Below are 25,700 nucleotides of genomic sequence, written 5' to 3'. Positions count from 1 at the left end.
TAATTCACCCTCCATGAGTTTTGAGTGGCTATGGTTAGGGGGTGTGTCGACCATGTCTCACCTTATGACGTGGAATCTGTCCTCCCACTCTTTTCTGTTTAGTTAGATACTAGGGTTTGCGCATGCGGTACGGCACTGAACAACTCATCGTGCCGAAAACCCAATCAAGGCCAACCCAATTTCCCATTATCCATAAGCTCACCATGCCAAATTTAGAGGCCCAACGGTATATGGGCTACCCCAATGTTTAAGCCCAACTGTAATTGTTGATTTTCTGGATAGATCCGATGGATAATGAGTATTTTAACAAAATTGCACAAACCCCTAAATCACTTGGAGGATTCGCCATGTTATATTTGGTTGAAAAAGATTTTGAGCCGTGGGATAAGGCCATTCGGACCCCACACCGTTCTGGTTTGTTAGATAGAAAGAAGAAGATAATAGATGAGGTTTCTATGCTTATGCTGTAATTTGTACTACTTCTATTTTGTTAATGCATTTTTGTGGTCGAAACGTTTTCCATCAATTGATACTAAATTATGACTTAACGGGGAAAATATTCTCTTTGCAAATTGCAATCAATCATACCTTAAACCCCAGAGTCCATAAAGATTGTGTATTGTTTATTGCATTTGAAATATACACCATAATTCTGCTCTTTGGCCTTTGCTGATATCTATCAAAATAAAAACAAAAAGCGAAAATAAAAATGCCTTATAGCCTTTCCTTATTAGTGGACATTATTGTAGTAGATTAATTTGATGGCCTCACCTAATATTGCGTAATAATGACCAGCTTAGTACATAATACATCTCAAAATCCACTAAGGCAATCGTAATCGTAATACAACTCTCCAAAGTCTACCTATTCAAACTGTCCGGAACCTAAATCGATCACTTTACGCTATGAAAATCCTCAAGGGATCTACAGATTTACCCTTAAACGTCACTGACAAATCAGCAATGCCTTCTCCGACTGTTAAATATATACCATTTGAGCCGAATGACTCCAACACATTTGAACGATGGAGCTTCTTCATTACGTCTCCAACAGGATTCACCAGCACAAGCTGCATTTCGAATATTAATCAAACCATCAGAGTTTAAGAATTAGTCATTCACTATTTCATGATACTTTTTCTATTATTTAATGTGTGAAAAATTCCGTCTAAATTACCTGAAGTGAACATTTTTCGAGTGCTTTTCTGAGTTCAACTATTAATTCAAGGCCACTGGTATCTATGGCTGGTACAGCTGAAAATTTTAAAATGGTTAAAGTTAGCTCGAAAATGACCAATATACAAACTGAGCATGATTATAGTTGCTGCTGGTACATAGATCACAGTTATGTAGAACATGCCTGGCTGGCACAATTGGGCATGCATATAATTTGCCCCTACCAAATTAGCTGAAGCACTACAACATTGAAGGTGAATACATATCTGGGCGCTACGGCCTGCATGAGCTGCAAACAGCTCCAGTAAACTACATGCTTCGCCACAAGTAGTCCCAATTAGTTCGAAACCAGTTTGAAGTATTGGAACGGCATGTGCCTATCCTAGATTTTATGGGACAAGGCAGGCCCAACCACAATATACGTCTGTGCAGTTGAGGTTGAGTTTGAGAGTGTAACTATGATCCACCACATCTCCAATGAATAACATGAATGTAGTAATTATGTTTCCTAAATTTTGGGTAATTGACTTACCAGTCAAATCCAAAATTACGCATTTCAAAGGATTTCCTTTGTTTGTGTGGATCCATTCTTCCTCTTCTCTCACCCATCTTAATATCCTGTAACATCACCAAATAAAATTCAACATGATGAATATATCTGAAGATGACTTCCATTCTTTTGACCGATAATAATTTTTTCCCCTGATAAAATCGATTATCTTGGTTGCATAAAGGAATTGCTAAAACTTGCCTTTCTTGGAGATAGGTAGAGTTTGCAAAATAGATGGGAGACTCAATGCCAAGAACAAGGAAGAACGGAACCCTTGAAGCTTGTCCATAACGAGCAATATTTTGATAGATTTGTGTTCCCGGAATATTCCCTAATATCATTGTATTTGGCCTTGTCACATTCATCAGAATCTTGAAGACCGAAACTCCAACCTGACATTAGGATAGTAACATCAGGACTCCAAAGAATTGCAGCTCTTTTGCATTTCTATACATGGATCTGTAGTTTTGCCTTCAAGAAAGCACGGCAATTGTCTGCACCTTTACTTCCAATAGTACTTATATTGCATAAATAATAAAGATAAATCTTTTTAAGTTTTGTTTATGAGCATTTTCTCCAACATTAGTTTCCCATCATATGGCTCGATGACAACTTATCTTCCCAGCCTCATGAGGCTTTGAGATATAACTGACCAAGCCTTTCACATATCTAACGATACACAATCCTGTTTAATAAAATTTATCAAAGGTATCGCCCGTATTGGCATAAGCTCATCCCTTGAAAATTTAAAAACCTTCTTTTTTGGATAGTTAGAACTTTATTATCTAATCCCTTTCATTCCGTTTTTCTTCAGTGAAGGTAGGAATAGAACCCAAGACCTTGGGCCTAAACTCCCAAGTCTTGACAAGTAGGGGACTGGACAACTTCAAAAGTTTTAGAGTGCAAGGAAGAAAAAATTAACAATACTTGATAAATGCCGACAAATGATTAATAATGGTGACATCAAGCTTATAATGTTTGAAACTTATAAACAAGAAAGGAAGAGAATGCTTACTGCGATGGTTAGGCCCATCGGTACAGAGAGGAAGAGAACACCAAAGAAGGCACATAAACAAGAAACGAAATCAAGCTTATCAACTCTCCACAGCTTGAGTGCAGCCTGATAATCAATCAGCCCAATCACTGCTGTTATGATAATCGCACCTAGGATGACATTTGGAGTGTAGGTAAACAGTGGCATTAGAAACAGAAGCGTCACAAGCACGGTTGCTGCCATAACTACGTTTGATACGGCTGTCTGTGCTCCGGCATTGTAGTTTACAGCAGATCGAGAAAATGAGCCTAGAAGAGTATTTTCATGATTGTCAGCGTATCAGTCTAATAAATTAAACGGAATTTGTTTAAGTCAGAAATTCGGATTACAATACTGACAAAATTTTGGAGAATATCACCTGTGGTGACAAAGCATGAACTGCTGCAACCAACAATATTCATTACACCAATTGCTACCATTTCTTTGTTTCCATCAACTTGATAATTTTTCAAGGAAGCAAACGTTCTTCCAACTGCAATTCCTTCCTGTACTTGCCCAGAGCATGAATAGTATTAGATATTTAGATGTAATCAAGTTATTGTGCAGTACTCACATGGTTTCAACTCTGAAAATCTCATAAAAGTGTAAAATGACTGATGGTAGTGAAAGTGCTTGTAAATTAACAATAAGATAGAGAAAGCAAACTAAAGGATAATTTTTGATGACTTACAGTGAGTGATAAAATCCCAGTTATAAGGCCTGTTTTGAGTGCAATCCCCAAGAAAGGTCCGCGGAAATAGAGCATATTTGCTGATGGTGGATTTACGCCTCTTTGTAAGTGTCCAATCTGGTTAAACAAGAGTCACTCTCATATTCACTTTTCCTCAAAAAGAAAATGCTGTTTTAATTATTGGTTTTGGTTCTTACTGTGGAGATGCCGCTTATATGCGTTTTAAAGATGAACATTACAAAGGTTGATAATACGACAGATGTTAATGGAGCTGCTGCTGACACCCAAAAGAGCTTTGGTCTCTTCATGCTCTATTCAAATGACAGAAGGAGTTGTGTAAAAACAGAGGAAACAGAACTCAGTAAGAATCATTTAAGAAGTCCGTAAAAACTCACAATTTTCCTTGTTGTCAATAGAAAGATTAAGAAGACCAACCCCATTACAATTGTATGCCAGGACCACTGTACAAAAATATTATCAGTGTGCAATTATTTTAAAAGTTTTAAATATATATGATGGTGATATGTGTTTCTTTAGTTATGTCATACCTCTTTTAGTTCATCAAAAACAGAGGACATAACAGAAACAAATTGCATCTTGTTTGTGAAGTGAACAATTCCTAGTAATCCCTTCAATTGTTGAAGAGAAACTATGATTGCAGCCCCCGCCATGAACCCTATTAAGGTTGCCTTCGAAAGAAAATCGATAATGAAGCCTAATCTGTTAATAACACAAATCAGTATGTTATCATGTTTATTTTGTCTTTATCACAGACGACATAATACAATACCAATTGGATAAAGTTAGATAGTGATGTGAAACCACCTACAAAAAGTGATTAGCCTAACAGATTTTAAGCAAGAAGATATGAAACAATGACAAGAATGTTTTTTAGGTTCGCCGAATTCAAATCATTGTTTAGGTACTTGTTGGATTCAGACCATGTCACAGAACTTGCAAAATCGATAATGCTGATCAAGTAGAATACTGTTATGATACAAAGATTGCGATTTATTACCTAAGCAATCCCATGGAGGCTTGAAATAAACCAGCAAAGAAGGTAGCAGTGAAAGCTAAAGCAAGATAAAGCTCTGGTTCTGAAGTATGAGAAACATACTCTTCAAGCATTGCACCCATAACTAGTGACGCAATTGAAACAGGGCCGACGGCAAGATGTCTAGAACTCCCAAGAATGGCATATAACAATGGAGGCACAAAGCTTGAATCTGTAACAAAACTGAACTTAGAAATGTCTCCAGGTTGATAAAAATATAAAAATTTGCATTGACATGAAAAAATGCAAGTGTTAATCAATACTCACATAGTCCAATAATAGGAGGCAAATTTGCTAGCTTCGCATAGCTGATTCCCTGAAAGTTAACAAAATGAAACTGATTTACTACACCAAAAGAAAAGCTTTGCAGACAACCTTTTTATATTTGGTTTTTAGTTCAAGACATGAAGCTGGATTCTTGGCCATTTCCCCTGCATGTGCAGTTCTTAATTTGAAGAAGAAATTGTGTTCAACGAACTTCAATCAGTGAATTAATGTCTTCTTTACTCTTATTATTTTGGTGATCGTGAATTAATGTTTTCATCGAAGTACTTTTTTACTTCAATAAAATAAACATTTATGACACTTTCTCTCTGGAAATATCTTTTTGGTAGGAAGGGTCGGCAGGCAGCTTTCTGAAAACCATGCAACACCACAGCATTCTGCAGAATCCATTTCTGGAAGCAACTCATCAAGTAGAAGTAGAGTACAGAGTAGTCCTTCAAGTACTCCAAATTCCAAAATGCATAAAGTTCATCCAGAAAAATAAAACATAAAAATACAGGATCAGATGCCTGTTTGGACTAGCTTTTTGCTCTATAATGAAAAACTTTGAAGCATGCCAAAGACCTTCAGGAAATACAACTTTTATTTACAATATTCACTTGAGAAATCCCAGTAAAATCTGGGGAGGACTCATTTTGGAGAAATTATTCATTACATAAAAAAAAAATAGTATTTACATTCAAATAAGACAAAGAAAATTCAAAGTACAAACTGAAGCCAGCCAAAACAAACTGAAATATTTACGTATTTAAGATAACTCTGTCTAACACGCACATAGTACGACTGTCAAAAACTAACTGCCAACACTAACCAAAGAATCCAAATAAATCATTAAACAAAGAGAAGTGAAACTGCAGAATAGAGGGTATTGTTACAACTAATCTAACCTGAGGAATGGCCAAGCTAGCAATGGTGAGACCAGAAATAACATCAGACCTGAAAAGCTTCAAATTATAACTAGAAGCCCATTGAACTATAGGAAAGAAATATTGAATGCTCAAGAACAGTTTCTTAGCAAATGTTTGGTTTCTGAATCTATGAAGTGGATCATCAGGGAAAAAAATCTCAGAAAGTCTATGCTTAAGTGATTGGAATATGGTTTTGTTCGGTGGTAAACAAACTTTATGTATCTCTAAAGGTGGTTGTGTTGTTGAAATCTGGATTACACTTTCGTCATCACTGTTTGTTGCATTATCAACTTTGTTACTAGTGTTAGAAGCGAACATGTTTACAAAAAATAAAATGATGTAGAAATGTTGTACATATGAACTTGTGAAATGTGATCAAATTTATAGACAAGTTATAGGGAGTGAAGAAAGAGACAGTAGTTTGTACTTGTGGCAGTTGGTGATAATATGGTGAGTTTCTCGGGATTTTTTGTTAGTTTAGGAGAAACTTAAAAACCTGTGTGAGACAAGAGTGTGATAGGGAATATTGGCGTAATATGACAGCACCACAGGCCCACAGCACATATACTTTGGTAGGACCAATTAAACACTTTCTAGATTCTATTTATCTAGTAGTACATCTGTCTATTAATGTTATCTGGGCTCATCTATAGTTTCCAGCCACGTGCTATCACTTCTTTTGAGTCTCAAACCGACTAATCTTTCTGCCTTTTCTTTTCGCTAATAGCCGACTAATTTTTCTGTGGGAAATACAGCAGCTCATGTCAGATATGGACATATATAGTTGTTTATTGATATGGGCTCCTCAATTGGATCGGGTAAACTCAATAGTCAATAGTCAATACCCCTTTTTCTTCAATGGAAAAACTGAATCTGTAGGCATCCAATTTTAAGACACTTCACAAAAAAGGCATATCCACATATGTACAACCTTTTTTTTTTTTTTGGTAACAAAATGGGCATCGTCGATTTCGAGTGTAACAATGTAGGCACTCTATCTGTCTGCCATCCAAATTGACTAACATAACCATTTTTTTAAGGAAAAAACTAATTAAACAATTTTTTTTATGAATTGGTCTAAAATTGAATGCCTATAAATTCATTTTTTTCATTCAGTTTTAGTTTTTCGTTTATTTTATTTTTTATGCTAAAAAACTCTTGTCTACATAGGTAATTAGTGTCCACGTAAACTTATGTTAGTTAATTTGGATGGCAAATAAATGGAGTGCCTACATTATTATAATTGAAATCCACGATGCCTATTTTATTACAAAAAATAGGTGCACGACCTTTTTGTGAATTGACCTAAAGTTGGATGCGCCTAGCAATTTATTTTTTTTCCTTTCTTCAAACTGAGGAAGTAATGTAATTATATGAGTCATAAAATGTGAATTTTGAAGGTGTTCTCACTTCTCATAATGGAACACACTTTACATAATATTTTGGATAAAATGTTGTTAAAAATGGAACATAAACTTTACATAATAATTTGGATCAAATGTTATTAAAATAAAAAAGAACTTTAATTATCTAAACATGGTGAAAGATAGAGGTAATCCAGTTAAAGTTGTTTGACTACTGCGATCATTTACATTGAAATGGGAACCAATTCTTCAAAGTTTTTAGAGTTATTTAGCTCGAAGTCCTCCCAATAATAGAATAATAGGAGTATTTGTGTTGGGTCCAGACATTTTTGTTTATTAGTTTTAGGTCTCTTCTACTGTCATTGACAACATGTTGTGGTCTGTTTAGTGTCCTCAACTTATGGATTGTCCTAAGTACTCCTCACACCCTTTGCACGTGACCACATACAATTATTTACAAACATAAAAAATTGAATTTAAAATGGAATAAGGGCAAAACCAAAATAGAATGGTGTTAAATGGGCTGGCTCGGCCCTCAAACAATGAAGTCCTCACGCTTTGACCTACTCTCATTTACCTCAAGGTCTGGGTTGGGTCGGACCAATGCTTAAATCTCGAAGCTTTTACCCACCCCTCAACCCTCTCGAGAGGGCTTGAAGGCCAAACGTGAGGGCCGGATACTATGTTATACATTTGATTTACAAAATAAATTTAGAAACATTAGTTTAAAATGATAAAATCGAATGCACTTCACAATTAAACCTTCAAACTACTAAAAAAAACTTGTTAAAGTTGTATTAGTCAATTAAAATCAGTTAAATTAATTTCATAAAATATTATAATGAAATTATAAGGTTGGCAAACTTAATAGATAAACGTTCTTTTAAGTGATTTTTAACATATTAATACTAAAATAAAATATATTATAAAAAAATTTATTAAAATATATGTAATAAATGTTGAGGGCCTAATGAGGGTCGGGCTTAAGTTTCAAAGTCTAGGCCTTTACCTTCCCTTCAAAGGCTTGATGATTGAGTAGGCCCAGCCCATGAATGTGTGAGGGCCTTATTTTGAGGGGTTTTTTTTTCTGCCAATGGGCCAGGTCGGGGCAGCGGGCTGAGGGTTTGAGGGCCATTTTGACACCCCTAGAACAGATGTATTACTGTATTAGATCCCAAAAAACAAAAAAACATAAAATTAGAACTTCATAATTGAGTTGATTCACCATCTTCTCCAATTGAAAAAATTCAAGAACCGATAACACAACACCATTAGTGGGGTGATCTAAACACCCATAATTGGTGATTCAAACTCCGAAATCACCTTTATATCTAAACCCACAACTCTAATTAATCACATCTCGACACCAAATCAATATAATCCGATAGAAAGAAAATGGTCGTTTTGATAAATTTGATCTGTAGCAGTTGTTGTTGTTAGGGTTTATGAAGGTTTTGTGTAATGTTGTTATGAGGTTTAATTTATTCTTGTAAGGCACTTTAAGCCATGCAGTTTCTTTTGTTGTTGGTATTCTTCGTCTCTCTGACGTAAAGCACACTTGTTCAAATTTGAACTATGGAGACCTTTTGTTAATGCAGTGTAGCAACGAAGATTGTACTAGTATACCTGAAATCATATTCAAACAATCTTAAAGTCAATCCAAAAACACACACATTTATATATCAATACAATCAATGAAAGCCGGCCAGTCTAGACCAATTTCATTAATAGAAAAGATGTTGGAATCTCTATGAGTATTTCGAAATATTAGTGTGTGTGTGCAAAGTGGAGGAGATGAACTAAGTGTGTTATATCCACTTTAGTGCATTGTGGATAGTCACTTTGGATATACCTCACCACTAGCAAGTGAGGTATATGAGGAATTCCTCTACCATAAGGGCGTGCCTTTAAGGTACAAATGTTTTTGTGTTAGGAGGGAGGACTCACCTAAAGCCACACATGCGCGCGCTCGCCCGCACCGCATCGAGACGAGTCGGGTTCAAGCTTGGGCTTACTGTCTAGTGGGTAGTAGCTTACCAATTGCCCAAACTTGTTTTGCTTCAGCAGCAAGTTTCGGTGGGTGTCCTATTACGAGTTGGTTTCTGCTTCCTTATCTGTTTGTGAAACTGACTATGAGCAGTCCTTCTCATATCTGGAAACCGACTGACCTAACCTCTATATAAACATTGATGTGCGTCCATAGAGAGGTATCCCAGAGACAGAAACAAACACACTACACTAGAACTCGTTCCAGAGAAAGAGAAAGCTCGCAACCTACCTTTTATTCTTCTCTTCTTTCTGTCAGCCGCCAGAGAGAGTTATATTGTTATTCTAGAGGGTAGTCTATTTTAGTGCAAAGTCAGACTGCTATTAACTATTGAATCCTGTAAGAAAGACGCCACTGCTGCCTTTCTACACCATTGGAAGGGGAGAAATCTTTCCTTAAAGACAGCCTAATCCGTGCCTTGGTTATTACCTATTAATTCTGTCCTTGTCTCTTTATTGTTTTCTTTATTTGCAACCAATAATCTTAAGGAAGGAACAAGATGTCTACACCAGCAGACACCACGCCGATCAAAGAAACCAATTCTGGAGTCATGGAAGTTACTTCGACTATAAGAGATGCTGCACCTCTATTGAATGCTCGCAACTTACCCAATATGTCAAAGATTGAATCTTTCAACGGTTCACACTTCAAGCGATGGAGAGAAAGGGTGTTCACAGCCCTAGATGTACTCAACTATGCAAAGTATCTCACTGATACAACACCCATGGAGGGTTCTAATGATTTCGAAAGAAATCAAGATGCTTGGCTCAATGGGAATAAGGTATGTCGTCATGCTATCTTGAGTACCTTGTCTAATGAATTTTTTGATATTTATTGTTCAAATAAGAATGCACATGATATATGGGAGAGTTTGAACAAAAAATACATAACAGAGCTATTGGGACTTTTCTAAAGTTCCAGATGAGAGAGGATAGAGATGTAACGTCTCAAATCTATGATTATCATGTGCTGATTAATGATTTCAAACTGAGGGTATTGATTTACTCGAAACCTTTGTTGCTGGATGTTTGATTAAGAAACTCCCCGAGTCTTGGAAACACTATAAAAATAGTATGAAACATAAGCGCAAGCAGATGACTCTTGAGGATGTGATCATTCACATTCACATAGAGGAAAAGAACAAGACTCGGGATGATGTGTTGTCTAAGGAATTCCATTCTAAAGCCAATATCATTGAAGGTAATTCCAACAAATCTAACAAAACCTCTAAAAAGTAGAAGTACAACAAAAATAAGAATTTCAAGGACAAATGCACTTCTTTTAAAAGGAGTGGTACTGGCAATGGAAATTGTTATGTTTGTGGAAACCTGGACATAGGGCTTTTCAGTGCAGGCACAAGAAAGACACTGATGATCCTCCCAATGCTAATATAGTTGAGGGAGATGATATTATTGTTGTTGTGGTGTCACAAGTGTTCATGGCCACTGGGAAGAAAAAGTGAGTACTAGATTCTAGTGCCACCTGCCACGTCTGTGGTGATGTTGAAGCCTTCTCAGACTAGATACTAGTGAAAGATGAAAAGGTCTATATGGGTGACTCAAGGTCTGTTCCTGTTGAGGGAATAGACAAGATTCTTCTGAAGTTAACTTCAGGGAAAACCCTTTCACTTAGTAATGTTCTTCATGTTCCTGAGATTCGTCAGAATCTGATTTCTGTGTCTTTACTGGAAAAAGCTGGCGTCAAGGTGACTTTTGAGAGTGACAAGTTCGTTCTGACCAAGAATGAAGGTTTTGTTGGGAAAGGTTATTGTAATAACAGTGATCTTTTCATGTTGAATGTACTTGACAACATTATTATTAATAAGAATGAATCTGCTTCTGCTTACTTGCTTGACTCTTTTAATATATGGCATGGTAGACTAGGACATGTGAATGTTCAGTATATGAAAAGAATGAAAGCATGTAGTTTATTGTCTGATATTTCTGATTTTTCTAATGATAAATATGAGATATGTGCTGAGACTAAAACTGGATTGCTAACTCTTATTCATACGGATTTGGGTGAATTCAGAAGTACCATGTCTAGAGGGGGGAAGTTTTATTATATTACATTCATAGATGACTTATCTAGGTACACCATGGTATATTTACTTAAAAACAAACATGAGGCAGGTGAGATGTTTCTCAAGTACAAAGCTGAAGTTGAAAACCAGCTTAACTGTAAGATTAAAAGACTTCGGTCTGATAGGGGTGGAGAATATGAGTCTAACTCCTTCTAAGACTTTTGTGACAAGAATGACATTATTCATGAGACTACTCCACCATACTCTCCTGAGTCAAATGGAGTAGCCGAACGAAAAAACATAACACTAAAAGAGATGATGAATGTTATGCTTGTAAGTTCTGGAGATTCTCTGAACTTGTGGGGGAAAGCAATCCTATCTGCTTGCCATATACAGAATATGATACCCAACAAGAAAACAGGGAATAAGACACCATATGAATTATGGAAAGGTCATGTACCTAACCTGAAATACTTCAAAATATGGGGGTGTCTTGCAAAGGTTCTTGTGAATGAACCTAAAAAGAGAAAATTGGGACCTAGAACTGTTGATTGTATGTTCATTGGTTATGCTCATACTAGTGCTGCATATAGATTTTTAGTAGTAAAATCTGATAATAACATTGTCAATGCTAACACTATTATAGAGAGTAAAAATGCTGATTTCTTTGAGAATTTGTTTCCTTTGAAAATTGGCATTGAGAGGTTGGTTGCTCCTAGTGAACAACAATCAACATATCTTAAAATTTCTGAACAAGTAATTCGGAAGAGTAAAAGAGACAGAAAATCCACCAATTTTGGTGATGACTTTTACACGTTTCTTCTTGATGATGATCCTGTGACGTATAATGAGGCAATCAGTTCTCGAGATGCACCTTTCTGGAAGGATGCTATAAACTCAGAACTAGATTCGATTATAACTAATCACACATGGGAGATAGTTGATCTCCCTCCTGAGGCGAAACCTATACGTTACAAGTGGATCTTCAAAAAGAAACTGAAGCTAGATGGTTCCATTGAGAAATACAAGGCTAGACTAGTAGTCAAGGGATTCTCCCAGAAAAAAGGCATTGACTATTTTGATACTTATGCTCCTGTAACTAGGATTTCTTCTATAAGAGTTATAATGGCTTTCGCTGCTATTCATAATTTATTTATTCATCAAATGAATGTAAAAACTGCATTTTTGAATGGTGATCTTGATGAAGAAATATATATGATGCAGTCTGAGGGTACTATAGTACTAGGGAATAAGCAAAAAGTATGCAAATTGGTTAAGTCTTTATATGGGTTGAAACAAGCGCCAAAACAATGGCATGAAAAGTTTGACAGTGTCATGATATCTAATGGATATCAAATAAATGATGCTAATTAATAAATGTATTTATTTTAAATCTTTTGATGTGAATACATATGTGATTATTTGTCTATATGTGGATGACATGTTAATCATGAGTCCTAGCCTTGATGCTGTGAGAAACACCAAGATGTTCTTATCCTCCCAATTTGAAATGAAGGATTTGGGAGAAGCTGATGTGATTCTTGGAATCAAAATTATCAGAAATAGTGATGGCTATACACTTTCACAAGAGCATTATGTTGAGAAGTTTTTGAAGAAGTTTAACTTTTATGATAGTAAGCCTGTGTCGACACCTTATGAGGCAACTAGTGAACTTCAGAAAAATGATCAACACAGTGTCCTTCAGTCTAGATATGCCCAAATTATTGGTAGTGTCATGTACTTGATGAATTGTACTAGACCTGACATTGCTTATGCAGTTAGCAGGTTGAGCATATACACTCATTGTCCTAGCAATGAACATTGGAGTGCGTTAGAGAGACTAGCCAAGTACTTGAGAGGAACAATAAATTACGACATACGTTTTAGACAAACTCCACCTATGATAGAGGGTTATTGTGATGCAAACTGGATATATGATTCTCATGATATCAAGTCCACTAGTGGTTATATTTTCACCCTTGGTGGAGGTGCAGTCGCTTGGAAATCTTCTAAGCAGACCTTGATAGCTCGTTCAGCCATGGAGTCCGAGCTTATTGCTTTAGATAAAGCAAGTGCTGAGGCTGAGTGGCTTAGAAACCTCTTGGCAGATCTTCCTATTGGTACAAAACCGCCTCCAGCTATACCTATGCATTGTGACTGTCAGGCTGCAATAACAAAGGCAAAGAGCAAATTGTATAATGGGAAAAGCAGGTATATCCGTCTGAGACTACAGTCTATAAAGCAGCTGCTGGAATCTGGAGTTGTGGCTCTAGATTATGTGAGGTCAGAGTTAAATTTGGCCGATCCTCTGACAAAACTGCTTAACAGGAGACAAGTGGTTGAAATGTCGAGGGGGATGAGACTTTTGCCTTAGATAGAAGGCGACACTGACGGCAACCCCACCTATGTGATTGGAGATCCCATGAAGTAGGTTCAAAGGGAAAAACAAGTCACCTCGTCGCTTTGGTATGCTATTGTCTTTCTTTGAGACATTCCACCCTATGACTAGATAGCATTTTTTTGTATATATACTTTGTATAACTTGAATTGCAATGAGAAAGGATGAGTTATTTTACTCTTATTGGAATCCATAGTCCATTATTTTTTATGAGATAATGTATTTTAACTGCAATGTACACTTGATGGATATCCACCTATGTGAATGTAGAACTGGGTCGGTTCTTATGAGTATTCAGGCAAGTACTCTAGAGCATTCATGGAACACAGGCAGCGCAGGGGCCAAAAAGCGTAACACCGCAGAACAGACATATAATGAAAGAGCAATGTGGGTGCATGTGATCTATTTTACTATAAGGGAATGTTGGTTCAAAGATTTTTTAATCCACCACTTTCACGTATTATAAGACATGTTACCCTATGACTGGTTCAAGCCCGTAAAACACCAGTATCTTATGCATTGTTTTTTCGATTCTCTCTGGCATTTTGTTAACCCATTTCTTTTGTAATATCCGAGGCCTATTCCAAAATAGTGGAGGACTATTAGTATTTTGAAATAGTGGGGGATTGTTGGAATCTCTATGAGTATTTCGAAATACTAGTGTGTGTGTGCAAAGTGGAGGAGATGAACTAAATGTGTTCTCTCCACTTTAGTGCATTGTGGATAGTCACTTTGGATATACCTCACCACTAGCAAGTGAGGTATATGAGGAATTCCTCTACCATAAGAGTGTGTCCTTAGGGTACAAATGTTTTTGTGTTAGGAGGAAGGACTCACCCAAAGCCACACATGCGCGCGCCCGCCCGCACCGCATCGAGCCGAGTCGGGTTTGGGCTTGGGCTTACTGTCTAGTGGGTAGTGGCTTACCAATTGCCTAAACTTTTTTGCTTCAACAACAAGTTTCGGTGGGTGTCCTATTACGAGTTGGTTTCTGCTTCCTTATCTGTTTGTGAAACCGACTGTGAGCAGTCCTTCTCATATCTGGAAACCGACCGACCTAACCTCTATATAAACACTGCTGTGCGTCCATAGAGAGGTATGCCAGAGACAGAAACAAACACACTAAACCAGAACTCGTTCCAGAGAAAGAGAGAGCTCGCAACCTACCTTTTATTCTTCTCTTCTTCCTGTTAGCCGCCAGAGAGAATTATATTGCTATTCTAGAGGGTAGTCTGTTCTAGTGCAAAATCAGACTGCTGTTAACCATTGAATCCTGTGAGAAAGACGCCATTGCTGCCTTTCTGTACTATTGGATGGGGCGAAATCTTTCCTTAAGGACAACCTAATCCGCGCCTTGGTTATTACCTATTAATTCTGTCCTTGTCTCTTTATTGTTTTCTTTATTTGCAACCAACAAAAGAGAAATATTTAAACAGTTTTAACTTGTGTACTGTATAGTGTACCCAAGTTGTGTACTGTACAAGTGTATACCACAACAAGGTTATGAACAAGTTAAGGTTCAGATCACTTTATTTCTTAAAGCAACATGATGTAATTAATACCCAATTGATCATATTGAACAACTCATTCTTAGTTTTTTACTAGAAAATTACCAACCAAAATTTCAACAACCCTTAACACGATCTGATGACAAAATTAAACTCCAAAACCAACCAGAACTTAAAGACACCCCACTTCAAACAATCCCAACCACAATCAAGGCTACTACGACTCAGCTAGCAGACTAACTAATAACTAGAGTCTAGTGTATATAGTTCAGTAGTGAGTGGTAAATATTTATGGTCATTTTGCCCATAAATATTACAGGATCGATCTCAATCGCGTATAACTTCTATTGCTAGTGTTGCCTCAACGTCTACCTCACTTATTGATAGGTGCTGGCTCTCCCCACCTCTTGATGATTGCCACAATTTTATATTCATAGTGCCTTGCGTGGAAATCCAAGCCCCTCAGGCCGTAAGGACTCAGATGCTGGAAGCCGGAATACTATTTCTTTATACCCATCGAAGCTTCGCACTAGCTGGGCTTTGGTTCACCAAACTGAAGAGGTTCAATTCTTAAACCAAAACTTTTAGCTAGCTTTATATAATAGTCTACGTTTTATCTGGAGATCTAGAACTGATTCAACTCTTCTAACTAAAACTTTCCCGCTTTTTTCATTCTTTACAGCAGCCCTTGGATTAGAGAGCTACGATTGCAACATGTGTCAAGTAGAGTGAATTTAAGATTTTTCGTTTTTCAATTTGTCACGTGCAATAGGCGTGAGGGGTATTTAGAACATTTTGAAAATACACAATATAAGACACACCACAACAAACGGTCAAATTTAATCAATAACAGTCAACACAGTCAACTAACGATAGAGGATCTACAACTAATAAATGAAAATTTTTAGATCCAACACAAATATCTTTTTTATTAAGAGGACTAAAGCTAAATAACCCAAGTCTTTACATGGTTCCTTTTTCTTCAAAAAGTTCAACAATTTCTCTAAGTTTAACGACCTTAAAATATAGTACCTAACCTATCTGCATAATTGAGACCTTAAAGGTTTTCACCGATTCAACATTTACAGGAAACTAAACAATTAACAAAATAAATGAACTCGCGATTTTGGACATGAATTCAGAACTAAAGCTCATTGGATGTGACCTTCATAAGCTCACTAGATGTGACCATCAAGTATCACTATCCGAGGATATTCCTCATCCTCAAGCTACCACAGTAAAACGACCCAAATCCAAATCAGGCAGTAGATGAACGGTGAAGAATTATTAGGGCGAAACTCATATTCTCATGAGATGATTCTAGATTTCTAGGGTGATTTTATTGACCTTTGTAACAGCAGTCTACAGAGAATAAATTCTATGAAATCTTCTCTTTCTGTGCATGCGGCGAGTGGGTAACGCTTTTCAGTTTCTGATTAATTAATGTGACACGTAGTAGCAGGCTGTTTTATCCCAGTACTTGTGCTTTTCTGCACCAACAATTAGTGGACATGATTCAATCAACGCAAGAGTTTGACTTTGACATCTATTGACTCAAAAATTGGATACAGTACGTAATGTGGCCCTCTAGATTGGTAAATTAGAAGTTCTGCGAAAAAAAGAAGCACGATTTTCGTATATATATTCGTGAAAATGGTGTACTAAATCAACAAAGATTTTAGCCTAATCTAGAATTTTTAACTGCATTAACGATCACGACTTTGTTTGGGCAACCCTTCCCTTTTATGTTATAGGTTGTGATCGAATGACTTTGTCATAGTTTCTGTTCATAGTTTTTTAAAGAAGAAACTTACGAACCAGTTTGGCTCTGACTCCTCTGAGGCTCTGAGCTGAGAAGTTCTAGTAATAGGGTACATGTGAATTACAAAGTACAAACGCCAGTTGACTCTATTGTGAATTGCGAGAGGGGCGGTGGGGGGCAGCATATGATGGCTACAGTAATTAAACTTAGCACTCACTAAATAGACACAGTTTGTTGAAGGAATTCAAGAAGACCTCGCCTAACTTTGTTCAGCAATCGAGCCTACAGCTAGGCTAGCTAACCAAAAGCTTTATGCGAGTCTGGAGTTGCCCAGGAAAAATTAGGTTGAGTGCAACCTATTCGACCAATTGCAATAGACCCAAAATAACAACTGCATGCATATGGACGCCTATTGAGCGCCACCACACATAGTTGTAACATCAAAATATATTTTTATTTATATTCTTTCTTCTGGATCACACAAATAAAATCCATTTCTGTGTGTGCACCTAATTCCACTTAGCAGATCAAGTAACTGTAGGACTATGAAAAAAGACCGTTCAAGTACACAAAAAAGTCCAATGGGTCCTCTTAAATTGATTACTAATTTGGCCACATGGTGACATTTACGGCGAAATAGAGGTCTAATCCTAGTTTTCATAGTGTTCTTAGAGATTAATTTGACGGTGAGTAGTAATGATAGTAGTGAGTGCATGAGTTTATTCTTGGGATATTCTCATCTCTTTCTTTCAGAACATGGTGCACTTTGAGTTTGTTCTAGGGTTGAAATCATACTTTAATTGACTCACTTTCTTCAAGTCATATTGAGTAGTCATATAGAGTCAACTTAGGGGAGCTTGAGATTTGAGGAATGGGGATGGTAGTAACTGGTAATTGTGCGCACGTTTGATATTGATATTCAGGATGAATAGTAGTTTTGCCGTCTCCTTGCTCAAGTAGTCTTCAACCGGCCATGGTCAACAACATTCTATATCTATGCTATTTGAATTGACTACACATGAACACGAGAATATCAAGAATCCACCTCATTTACACTAATGGTTGCCACGCGATTTGTGGACGGTGAATTGCCAAGGTGGACAATATTTTTTTGTTTCCAATTATAAGTTTGTTCGATGGAGTTGGTTTCATTAGTTTATGTCAAGTGGTGAAGGCACTAAGCCCATAAAATTGAAAATACTGTGAAAGTGTGAGAACCTTCCTCGACATCTAATGCTATATACATAAAGTGTTGGAATTCTATTTGTGCATTTCAAATTATTTGTGTGTGTGTGCAAAATGGAGAAGAAGAACAATGAGTGTTCCTTCTCACTTTGTGTTTGTGTAACAATCCCACATTAGGACATTTCCAATGGAGAGTGTATATATACACCTCCACACAAGTGCTACATAGGTGCCATTAGGATTTTATGGCCCCTCTTAACATATTAATAGTTTTCACATCCAAAATGGTATCCAATGCAACAAAATTTAAGAGTTTGTAAAATAAAAAAACTAAAAAAAACCGACGGTCAAAGTCCATCGCAAGGGGTTTATCCAAAAAATAAAATAAAACGCATGTCACTTTGAGTAACGTTCGTAGTTTATTAAAACTGGGCCAACCAATAAATGACTGTCTTTACCCGTCGCAAACGTTACAATTCTAAAAAAAATAAATCAGACGTGAGTTTAAGTGACGTCCGAATTTCTTTTTAATTGGGACGTTACTTCAAGTGACGCCCGAGATATTTATTAACTAATAACCGGATGGAGAATTCCCCACCCCCTCTATTAGCTATTAGCTTATCCAGGGCCGGCTCTGGGGAAAGGCTAACTAGGCGACCGCCTAGGGCCCCCACTTGTCCACAAAAAAAAGGGCCCCCAATTCTCCACCCACTATCTAATAAAGCCCATATCCAAACATTAGATTGACCCAACTGATTTAAAGAAATAAAAGCCCAAACATTAGATTGACCCAACTGATTTAAGCCCAGCCAACAAAAAACAAAACCAATTGACCCAACTGATTTAAGCCTAGCCAACAAAAAAACAAAACCAATTCAAACAGTATGGTTCTATTCGGTCTCCTGGAGGTTTTCTATTTCCGTATTTTCTATTTCTAAAAAAAACAAAGGGTTTAAGGTTAGTTTAAAATAAACAGAGAAACTAAAAAAAAAATAGAAGAGAGAACCTAGTCTTTGAGGAGTTGCAAACAAGACTGCTACGCTACCAGAGGTGCTCCCAATATACATGCTTTGTATGTTCCCTTAACCCTTCTCAATTCTCAATTTATTTTTTTTTTCTTTTTAAATTGGATGAATTTGGTTGAATTTTTTGTAGCAATAATCTTATATGAATTTGATTGAATTTTTCGTTTTATGTATGCTATATTTTGAATGACTCAAAAGTTTGAAAAGTGTTCTAAGCTAGTTGTCTGACTTGCTAGTCTTTGTTGTTCATAAATTCTGTTGAGTGGTTAGTATCATGAGTAGCGCTAGAAAATATCCATCGGGTAGTGCTAAGAGAAAAAAGAAGCAAAAACAAGAAGAACTCTCAATCAATCTCAAAGGGAAGTATTCTTAAATTTCTTTCTACTGGTGGACAAATATAGACTTCTAATGAAGATGTTGCGCATGAGGAGCTTGAAAATATAGTGAATATGGAACATGACGAGAGGGGGAATGATGAATTTGAAGAGAGATCAAATGTTGAAGTTGAAGAGGAGATGAATAATGTTGAATTAGAAGAGAGAGTAAATGCTGAAGATGAAGAGAGAATGAATATTGAAAGTCAAGAAGAACTTAATGAAGCTATGAATGAGAATGGAGAATATGGACCGACAAACTATTTTGATCCAGCAAATTGGGATAAGATTGATCATAAATATAGGGATTTCTTGGTCGAAAAAGGTCCAATAAGAGACAATGTTACTGATTTTCCTAGAGATGATGAAGGTAGACATTTTTCAACCTTCCACTACGTGCGACGTATGGATAATGGTTTGAAGCAGGATCGAAAGTGGCTTGTTTATTCTCATTCGATGGACAGGGGTATTTTGTTTTTGTTGTAAGTTGTTCAAGCAATGAGGAAGGCTTTCTCAATTGGATAGTGAAAGATGTTTAAATTAGAAAAATCTTGGTGAAAAGCTTCAAAAACATGAACAAAGTGCTGAGCACAAAAGACACTTGAATAGTTGGTGTGAGTTAGAAAATAGGTTAGGAAAGAATGAAACAATCGATAAGAGTGTGCAACAACAAATCAATCGAGAAAAAGAACATTAGAGACAACTATTATTGAGGATACTTGCTCTTGTGAAAGTTCTTGCTAAAAATACTTTGGCATTTCGCGGGGACAATGAGAAGATTAAGGAAGAAAACAACAGTATTTTTTTGAGCATGATTGAAATGATTGCAGAATTTGATCCAATATTGCAAGAGCACATCCGACGTATTGAAAGTCATGAAATTCACTATCATTATCTTGGCCACAACATTCAAAATGAACTAATTCAAATGTTAGCAGGTGACGTTATTAATGCATTTTCTTTTGGGGTAGATAATCCGTGACATTTTATTACTATAAGAGTTATCATAATTTTTTTTGCAGGTGAGGTGGAAAATGCAATTCTTAAGAAAATTCAAGCGGCTAAGTATTTTTCAATTATTCTTGATTGCACTCCAAATGTAAGCCATGAAGAGCAAATGTTGCTGGTGATACGATGTGTGGACGTCTCAACAAATCCAGTGAAGATTGAAGAGTTCTTTTTAGAATTTATGAAGGTGGGCGATACATCGGGTTTGGGACTCTTTAATGAGCTGAAAGCTGTATTGAGGACTCTTCAACTTGATATTAATGATGTAAGGGGACAAGGCTATGGCAATGGATCTAATATGAAAGGCAAACACAAAGGCGTACAAAAAAAATTGCTCGAAATAAATCCTAGAGCTTTTTATACGCCATGTGGTTGCTATAGTCTAAATCTTGCATTGTGTGATACGGCTACCTCTTGCTCTAAAGCTGTGTCCTTTTTCAGAGTGGTGCAACATGTATATACATTGTTTTCTTCTTCTACAAAACGGTGGGAAGTTTTCAAAGAATATGTGAAAAGAGGTCCCAATCTTACTTTGAAGGCATTGTCACAAACACGTTGGGAAAGTCATGTGGAAAGTGTTAAAGCGATTAGAAGTCAAGCTCCACAAATAAGAGATGCTTTAGTTGAATTAATGGATATTAGTGATGATCCGAAGACTAAGAGTGAAGTTGAGTCCCTAGCCACACATGATATTGAGAATTTTGAGTTATTGATTGGTATGATTGTTTGGCACACGATATTGAATGGTGTTAATGTTGTTAGCAAACTCTTACAAACTGAAGATATGCAGATTGATGTCGCTATTAGTGAACTGCAAAGGTTGATTTCCTTTTTTTTAAAAGTATAGAGAAACCGGATTTGAAGAAACAATGATAGAAGCTAAAGAAGTTGCAAGTGCTATGCAAATTGAGCCTATTTTTCGTGAAAAATGTATCATTCGTAGAAAGAGACAATTTGATGAAAACGCGGATAAAGAGGTGCCACAGTCAGCTGAAGAATCATTTAGAGTCAACTACTTCATTTTTATTGTTAACCAAACTATTTCTTCTCTTAAGAGTAGGTTTGAACAGTTTCAAGTATATGAGAAACATTTTGGATTCTTGTTTAATTTGGAGAAGTTGAAGTCTATAGACAGAGATAGTTTAAAGGCTTCTTTTGGCAACTTAGCAGAGTTTCTGAAACATGATAACATTTATGATATTGACGGGACAGAGTTATTTTTGGAATTGCAACTTTTGAAAGAAGTTTTACCAGATGACGCAAAGAAGGCAATTGAAGTGCTAAACCATTTGAACTTAAGGGCTAGTTGCTTTCCAAATGCGTGGATTGCTTATAGAATATTATTAACTATACTCGTTACAGTTGCTTCTGCGGAGAGGAGCTTTTTAAAGTTGAAGATGATTAAGTCTTACCTTCGATCGACCATGTTACAAGATAGATAAAATAGATTAGCTATGCTATCTATTGAAAAAGCTTTGGCATAGGAGCTTGACTATGCAAATGTAATAACTGATTTTGCAGCTAAAACTGTGAGACGAGGAAATTTTCGATGATATTTGTAACGCCCCAAAATCTTAAATAAATATTACGAGGCGTTAAAAGACCACATTCAATATACTAATTTAAAATCAACGATAAACCATCATATATTTTTTTCTACAAAAATCCGCAGAGGGATTTCCTCTCAGATTTTCAACATTTCATATACCTAAAACCTGTCATAACCTGAAAATCAAATAAAACACTTCCATATATCATATTAAAACCTCAACCGTAAACCCAACTACTAAAGATATTGATTCGTGGCACCGGCTACTTAACCATCTCGACAAATGCCAGTTAAATCAAGTAGCTGCAGCGCCCCAAAACCAATCTTATACCCCAGATCGGTCTTTCACATATATGCACAACTCTCCATGACATCATATATAAATTAAAGTCATGCAAAACAAGCTGCAATAATTTATGTACAACGAAAAGGAATCAATATAATATACAGAAATAGGAAGCCACTACTTGTAACAAATATTAAGGTCACTTAACAACCCATATGATTCCAAGACGCTCCTTTTAAGGTTTCGCCTTGATTCTTTAGTATGTATTCAGCTTATAGATCTATGGAATATGGAGGGACTGTTAGGTCCCTCGTCCGTTTTACACTCCGACGATCAACATTAGATACGAAGTCAATATATAATAATCAACTTGAAATGAAATTGAATACAAAAGACAAGGTTGACACGTACCTTTAGTTGCTTACTAAAACTTACCGTTTGCTTATAAAATCATCGTAAGTGCCTCGATTAACATAAACTCAAGAAAAGCATTAGCCTTCAAGATAAATCAATCTTTCGATGCATAACACGCACACTTATATATTTTTCATGCCCAAACTAAACAACGGTAAAAGAATATAAAAACATCCGGTTCTTCAAAGGGGTAGGGGTTTTCCTATGAAAGCGGCTGAGCTGGGTGGCTGCCTACGTACCCGTTTAGGGATCAAGCCAATCGTAGTTCTCCTCTATATAGAGATGTAAAGATCTATAGGAATGGATTAAGTCAATCCGATAAAGAAAGCGACATGGGTTCTCTACCCTTTGTTCTATTCATGCTTCTCTGCTGACAACCATCCACAGTTCTATCGTAACCAAATCACAAATAGAAACCGCTATAACTATCTACAGTTTATTTATTTTTTTTGCGTCATAAAATAAAACGAACATGCCAAAACGTTTTCTTATAAAAATGTTACAATAGTACCAATAAGCCGGGTTTAATGCTAACTCATAAACAACCCAGCACGTTATACGTTATTAATATAAAATTAATTAACACTATCATAACAACCCACTGTACAGAATGAAAACATTTAATCAATTTAATTGTACATAACTAATTAATTGTATATAAATAAATCGCATTAAATCAAGGATAAAAACTATAATTAAAGGTATACATGCAATTTAATGTATACAATATACAATATTAAAGTTTACTTACCTGACGCCTTTTAAACCACCAAAGCTTCCATCTGAGTTGAGCCTCGAAAACTGTCGCGTGTTCGCATCAAGACCAAAGCCTCCAGATCGGAAGTCACAAACCAAGTCCCGCGTTCACAAACACCACGCGCCACCATCCCTACTCAAAATCCGAAACCGAAACCCCGCGACGCGTCTGTAAATCCTTGGCCTCCATCTCTTTCTTCTCCCTTTCTTATTCTTTTCTCTTCTCTCTCTCTCTTTCTTTTTCTCTCCTGGACGTCTCCTTCTCTCCCCCCCTCTTTTTCCTGCCGACCTCTCCAACTCTCTTCTCTGCCGACCTCCTTTTTCTTTTCTATATCAAAGATTGTAAGATCAGCCCACGAAAATAATGGAGGGATCACCCAAAGACTTCGGCTAGGAGAGCAAAGAAGAAGACAAAGTGCAGGGCAACCCTCAAGAAACCCGGTTGTCTTCTTGGTGGTGGAGCTGCATATTGAGGAGGTGCCATCACAGGAGGTCCTTGATAATAACCTTGAGCAGGGTAAGGGTAAGCATACTTGGGGTCGTTCATCTTGGAAGAGAAAACAAGATGAAAGCTCAACAACCAAATTAAACTTTGGAGAAACAGCCACCTGGTGTTGATGGTTCCGGGCTTTATATAATGGACCACAAGGTGTTTTAAGGTATGGAGTGAATAATGTAAAGAAGAAGGTTCAGAAACCGACTACAGCATACATCCGAAGGGATCTCCCTCCATGTGATTCCCCTCCCTCTTTTTTTTTAAGAAGGTTAAACCCCTTTTTCTTTCTCTTTTCCCGACCTCCTCTTCCTGGACTTCCCCCTCTTTTCTTGTGGCCAAGCCCATATACATCAAGCCCAAAAAACACAATACAATAAAAATGGCCCAGAAGACAAAAGCAAGCCCAATAACATAATTTCATAAAGGGCCCAATATAAATAACAGGCCCAAAAGACCAAAACAATAGAAAAGGCCCAATACAGTTGAATAGGCCCACTAACGTAACAGGTGGTACATAAAACGAACAGTAATACAGCCTAAAATATTTGTGTAACTAACCAAATAAATTAAACAAGTAAATACTAATAATTACACCATATAAATTACCTGCCATGGCGATATTACCGAAATGTCCTTGAGAAAGTTCCATATTATTACAATATTTTACTTGATGTAATTAGTTTGTGACTCAGTGGGATTAGATTTCATTTCCCCTAATTTCAAAATAAATAACAATGTTTTTTTGCCTATATAATTTTCTTCTTTCTTTCTTTTGTTAAAGCTTAAGGCCCCGCTTTGAGAGCTCGCCTAGGGCCTCTCAAATCTCAGGGCCGGCCCTGAGCTTATCACCTGGGATTTACACCCACCCCCTATTGGAAACATGTTTTTGACATTTAGAGTGTAAATTTTACACTTTAAACAATTTACACCCTCCATTGGAGATGCCCTTAGTAAGCTACCACTAACTTTTTATGAGTATATCTAGACTATCCTTAGTCTACTGGTATACCGTAAGGGTATTAAAGTTTTTGTGCTTGGGAATGAGACCACTCAAAGGCTACATGCGCGTGCCCCGCGCCGAGCCGAGTTGGGTTTGGGCTTGGCCAATTCCCTATAATATGTTTTTTTGGTTTTCTATTTGCAGTGGGTTTCTAATATTGTTTTGAAAACAAAAACCGATTTTCATCTCTATATAAATAGGATTCATGTCCAGATCTATTTACTCCATTACAGAGACCTAAAACCCTTTCTTTCCATGCATCTCTTTTTTTTTTAAGCCGGCAAAAAGAGTTATGTTGTTGTTCTTGAAGAGTTAAAGTGTATCTTAGTCTACTTTAGTCATTAAATCATGTGAGTAGAGACGTCTGTGAAGCCTTTTACACCATCTTTCTTTAAAATTTTCCTTCTAATTTTCTTCAAGAGATAAATTATGTATGTGCTTGTTACCTGGTTTTGAACTATATTTTTGTAACAAACTATATATTTTATATTTTATGTAGTAGGTAGGGGCTTCGAGCATGGACTGTTCATTTTCTTTGGAAGTATGGACAATCCTAGTACACCCTATGCTTATGGTTCTCCCTCAGCTCTCCTAGCTCAAGCAGAGACAATTGAGGAATTTCTTTCTCATTGGCCAAGACGGAGAGACAAATCGTTTAGTGCAACCCTATGGAGCATTCTACCGTATGCAGGAATATGGACAATATGAAAGCCTAGGAACCATCCTATCTTTTAGAGCACGCACGAAATTTTGTGGAGATGATCTTAATGTTAACTATATCATATGAGATACTTAACATTAAGATCATT

The 25,700-nt window shown here is 36.7% G+C and overlaps 2 protein-coding genes across 3 annotated transcripts; one reads left to right on the top strand and one right to left on the bottom strand.

The window, feature by feature from the left end:
• Positions 1-700: 700 nt before the first annotated feature.
• Positions 701-6,066, bottom strand: SULTR3;4 (sulfate transporter 3;4). 2 transcript variants are annotated; one of them, XM_086602835.1, is made up of 13 exons: positions 5,676-6,066; positions 4,771-4,819; positions 4,468-4,675; positions 3,998-4,169; positions 3,845-3,910; positions 3,647-3,760; positions 3,450-3,566; positions 3,138-3,264; positions 2,741-3,027; positions 1,927-2,117; positions 1,708-1,793; positions 1,177-1,253; positions 701-1,069 (listed from the first exon to the last, which is right to left on the bottom strand). In XM_086602835.1, exons 1-13 carry the CDS (start codon positions 6,012-6,014, stop codon positions 899-901), a joined length of 2,004 nt encoding a protein of 667 aa, XP_086458961.1. In that variant the 5' UTR covers positions 6,015-6,066; the 3' UTR covers positions 701-898. The 2 variants fall into 2 exon arrangements, with proteins under 2 accessions (XP_086458961.1, XP_086458962.1); XM_086602836.1 differs by having other exon boundaries at positions 4,567-4,675.
• A 15,193-nt stretch (positions 6,067-21,259) lies between these two features.
• On the top strand, positions 21,260-21,832 carry LOC147510984 (uncharacterized). Its single transcript, XM_086598317.1, has one exon. It carries the CDS (start codon positions 21,260-21,262, stop codon positions 21,830-21,832), a length of 573 nt encoding a protein of 190 aa, XP_086454443.1.
• The last annotated feature ends 3,868 nt before the right edge of the window (positions 21,833-25,700 follow it).

The sequence above is a fragment of the Coptis chinensis genome, chromosome 3 (genome assembly GCF_015680905.1).
Source record: "Coptis chinensis isolate HL-2020 chromosome 3, ASM1568090v1, whole genome shotgun sequence".
Taxonomy (NCBI): Eukaryota; Viridiplantae; Streptophyta; class Magnoliopsida; order Ranunculales; family Ranunculaceae; genus Coptis; species Coptis chinensis.
The sequence above is the reverse complement of the archived record's forward strand: the minus strand, read 5'-3'. Positions and strand labels throughout refer to the sequence as shown.

Bases quoted from the DNA above. Each gene is read 5' to 3' on its own strand.
- LOC147510984 (XM_086598317.1), top strand. From the start codon at position 21,260: ATGATAGAAGCTAAAGAAGTTGCAAGTGCTATGCAAATTGAGCCTATT.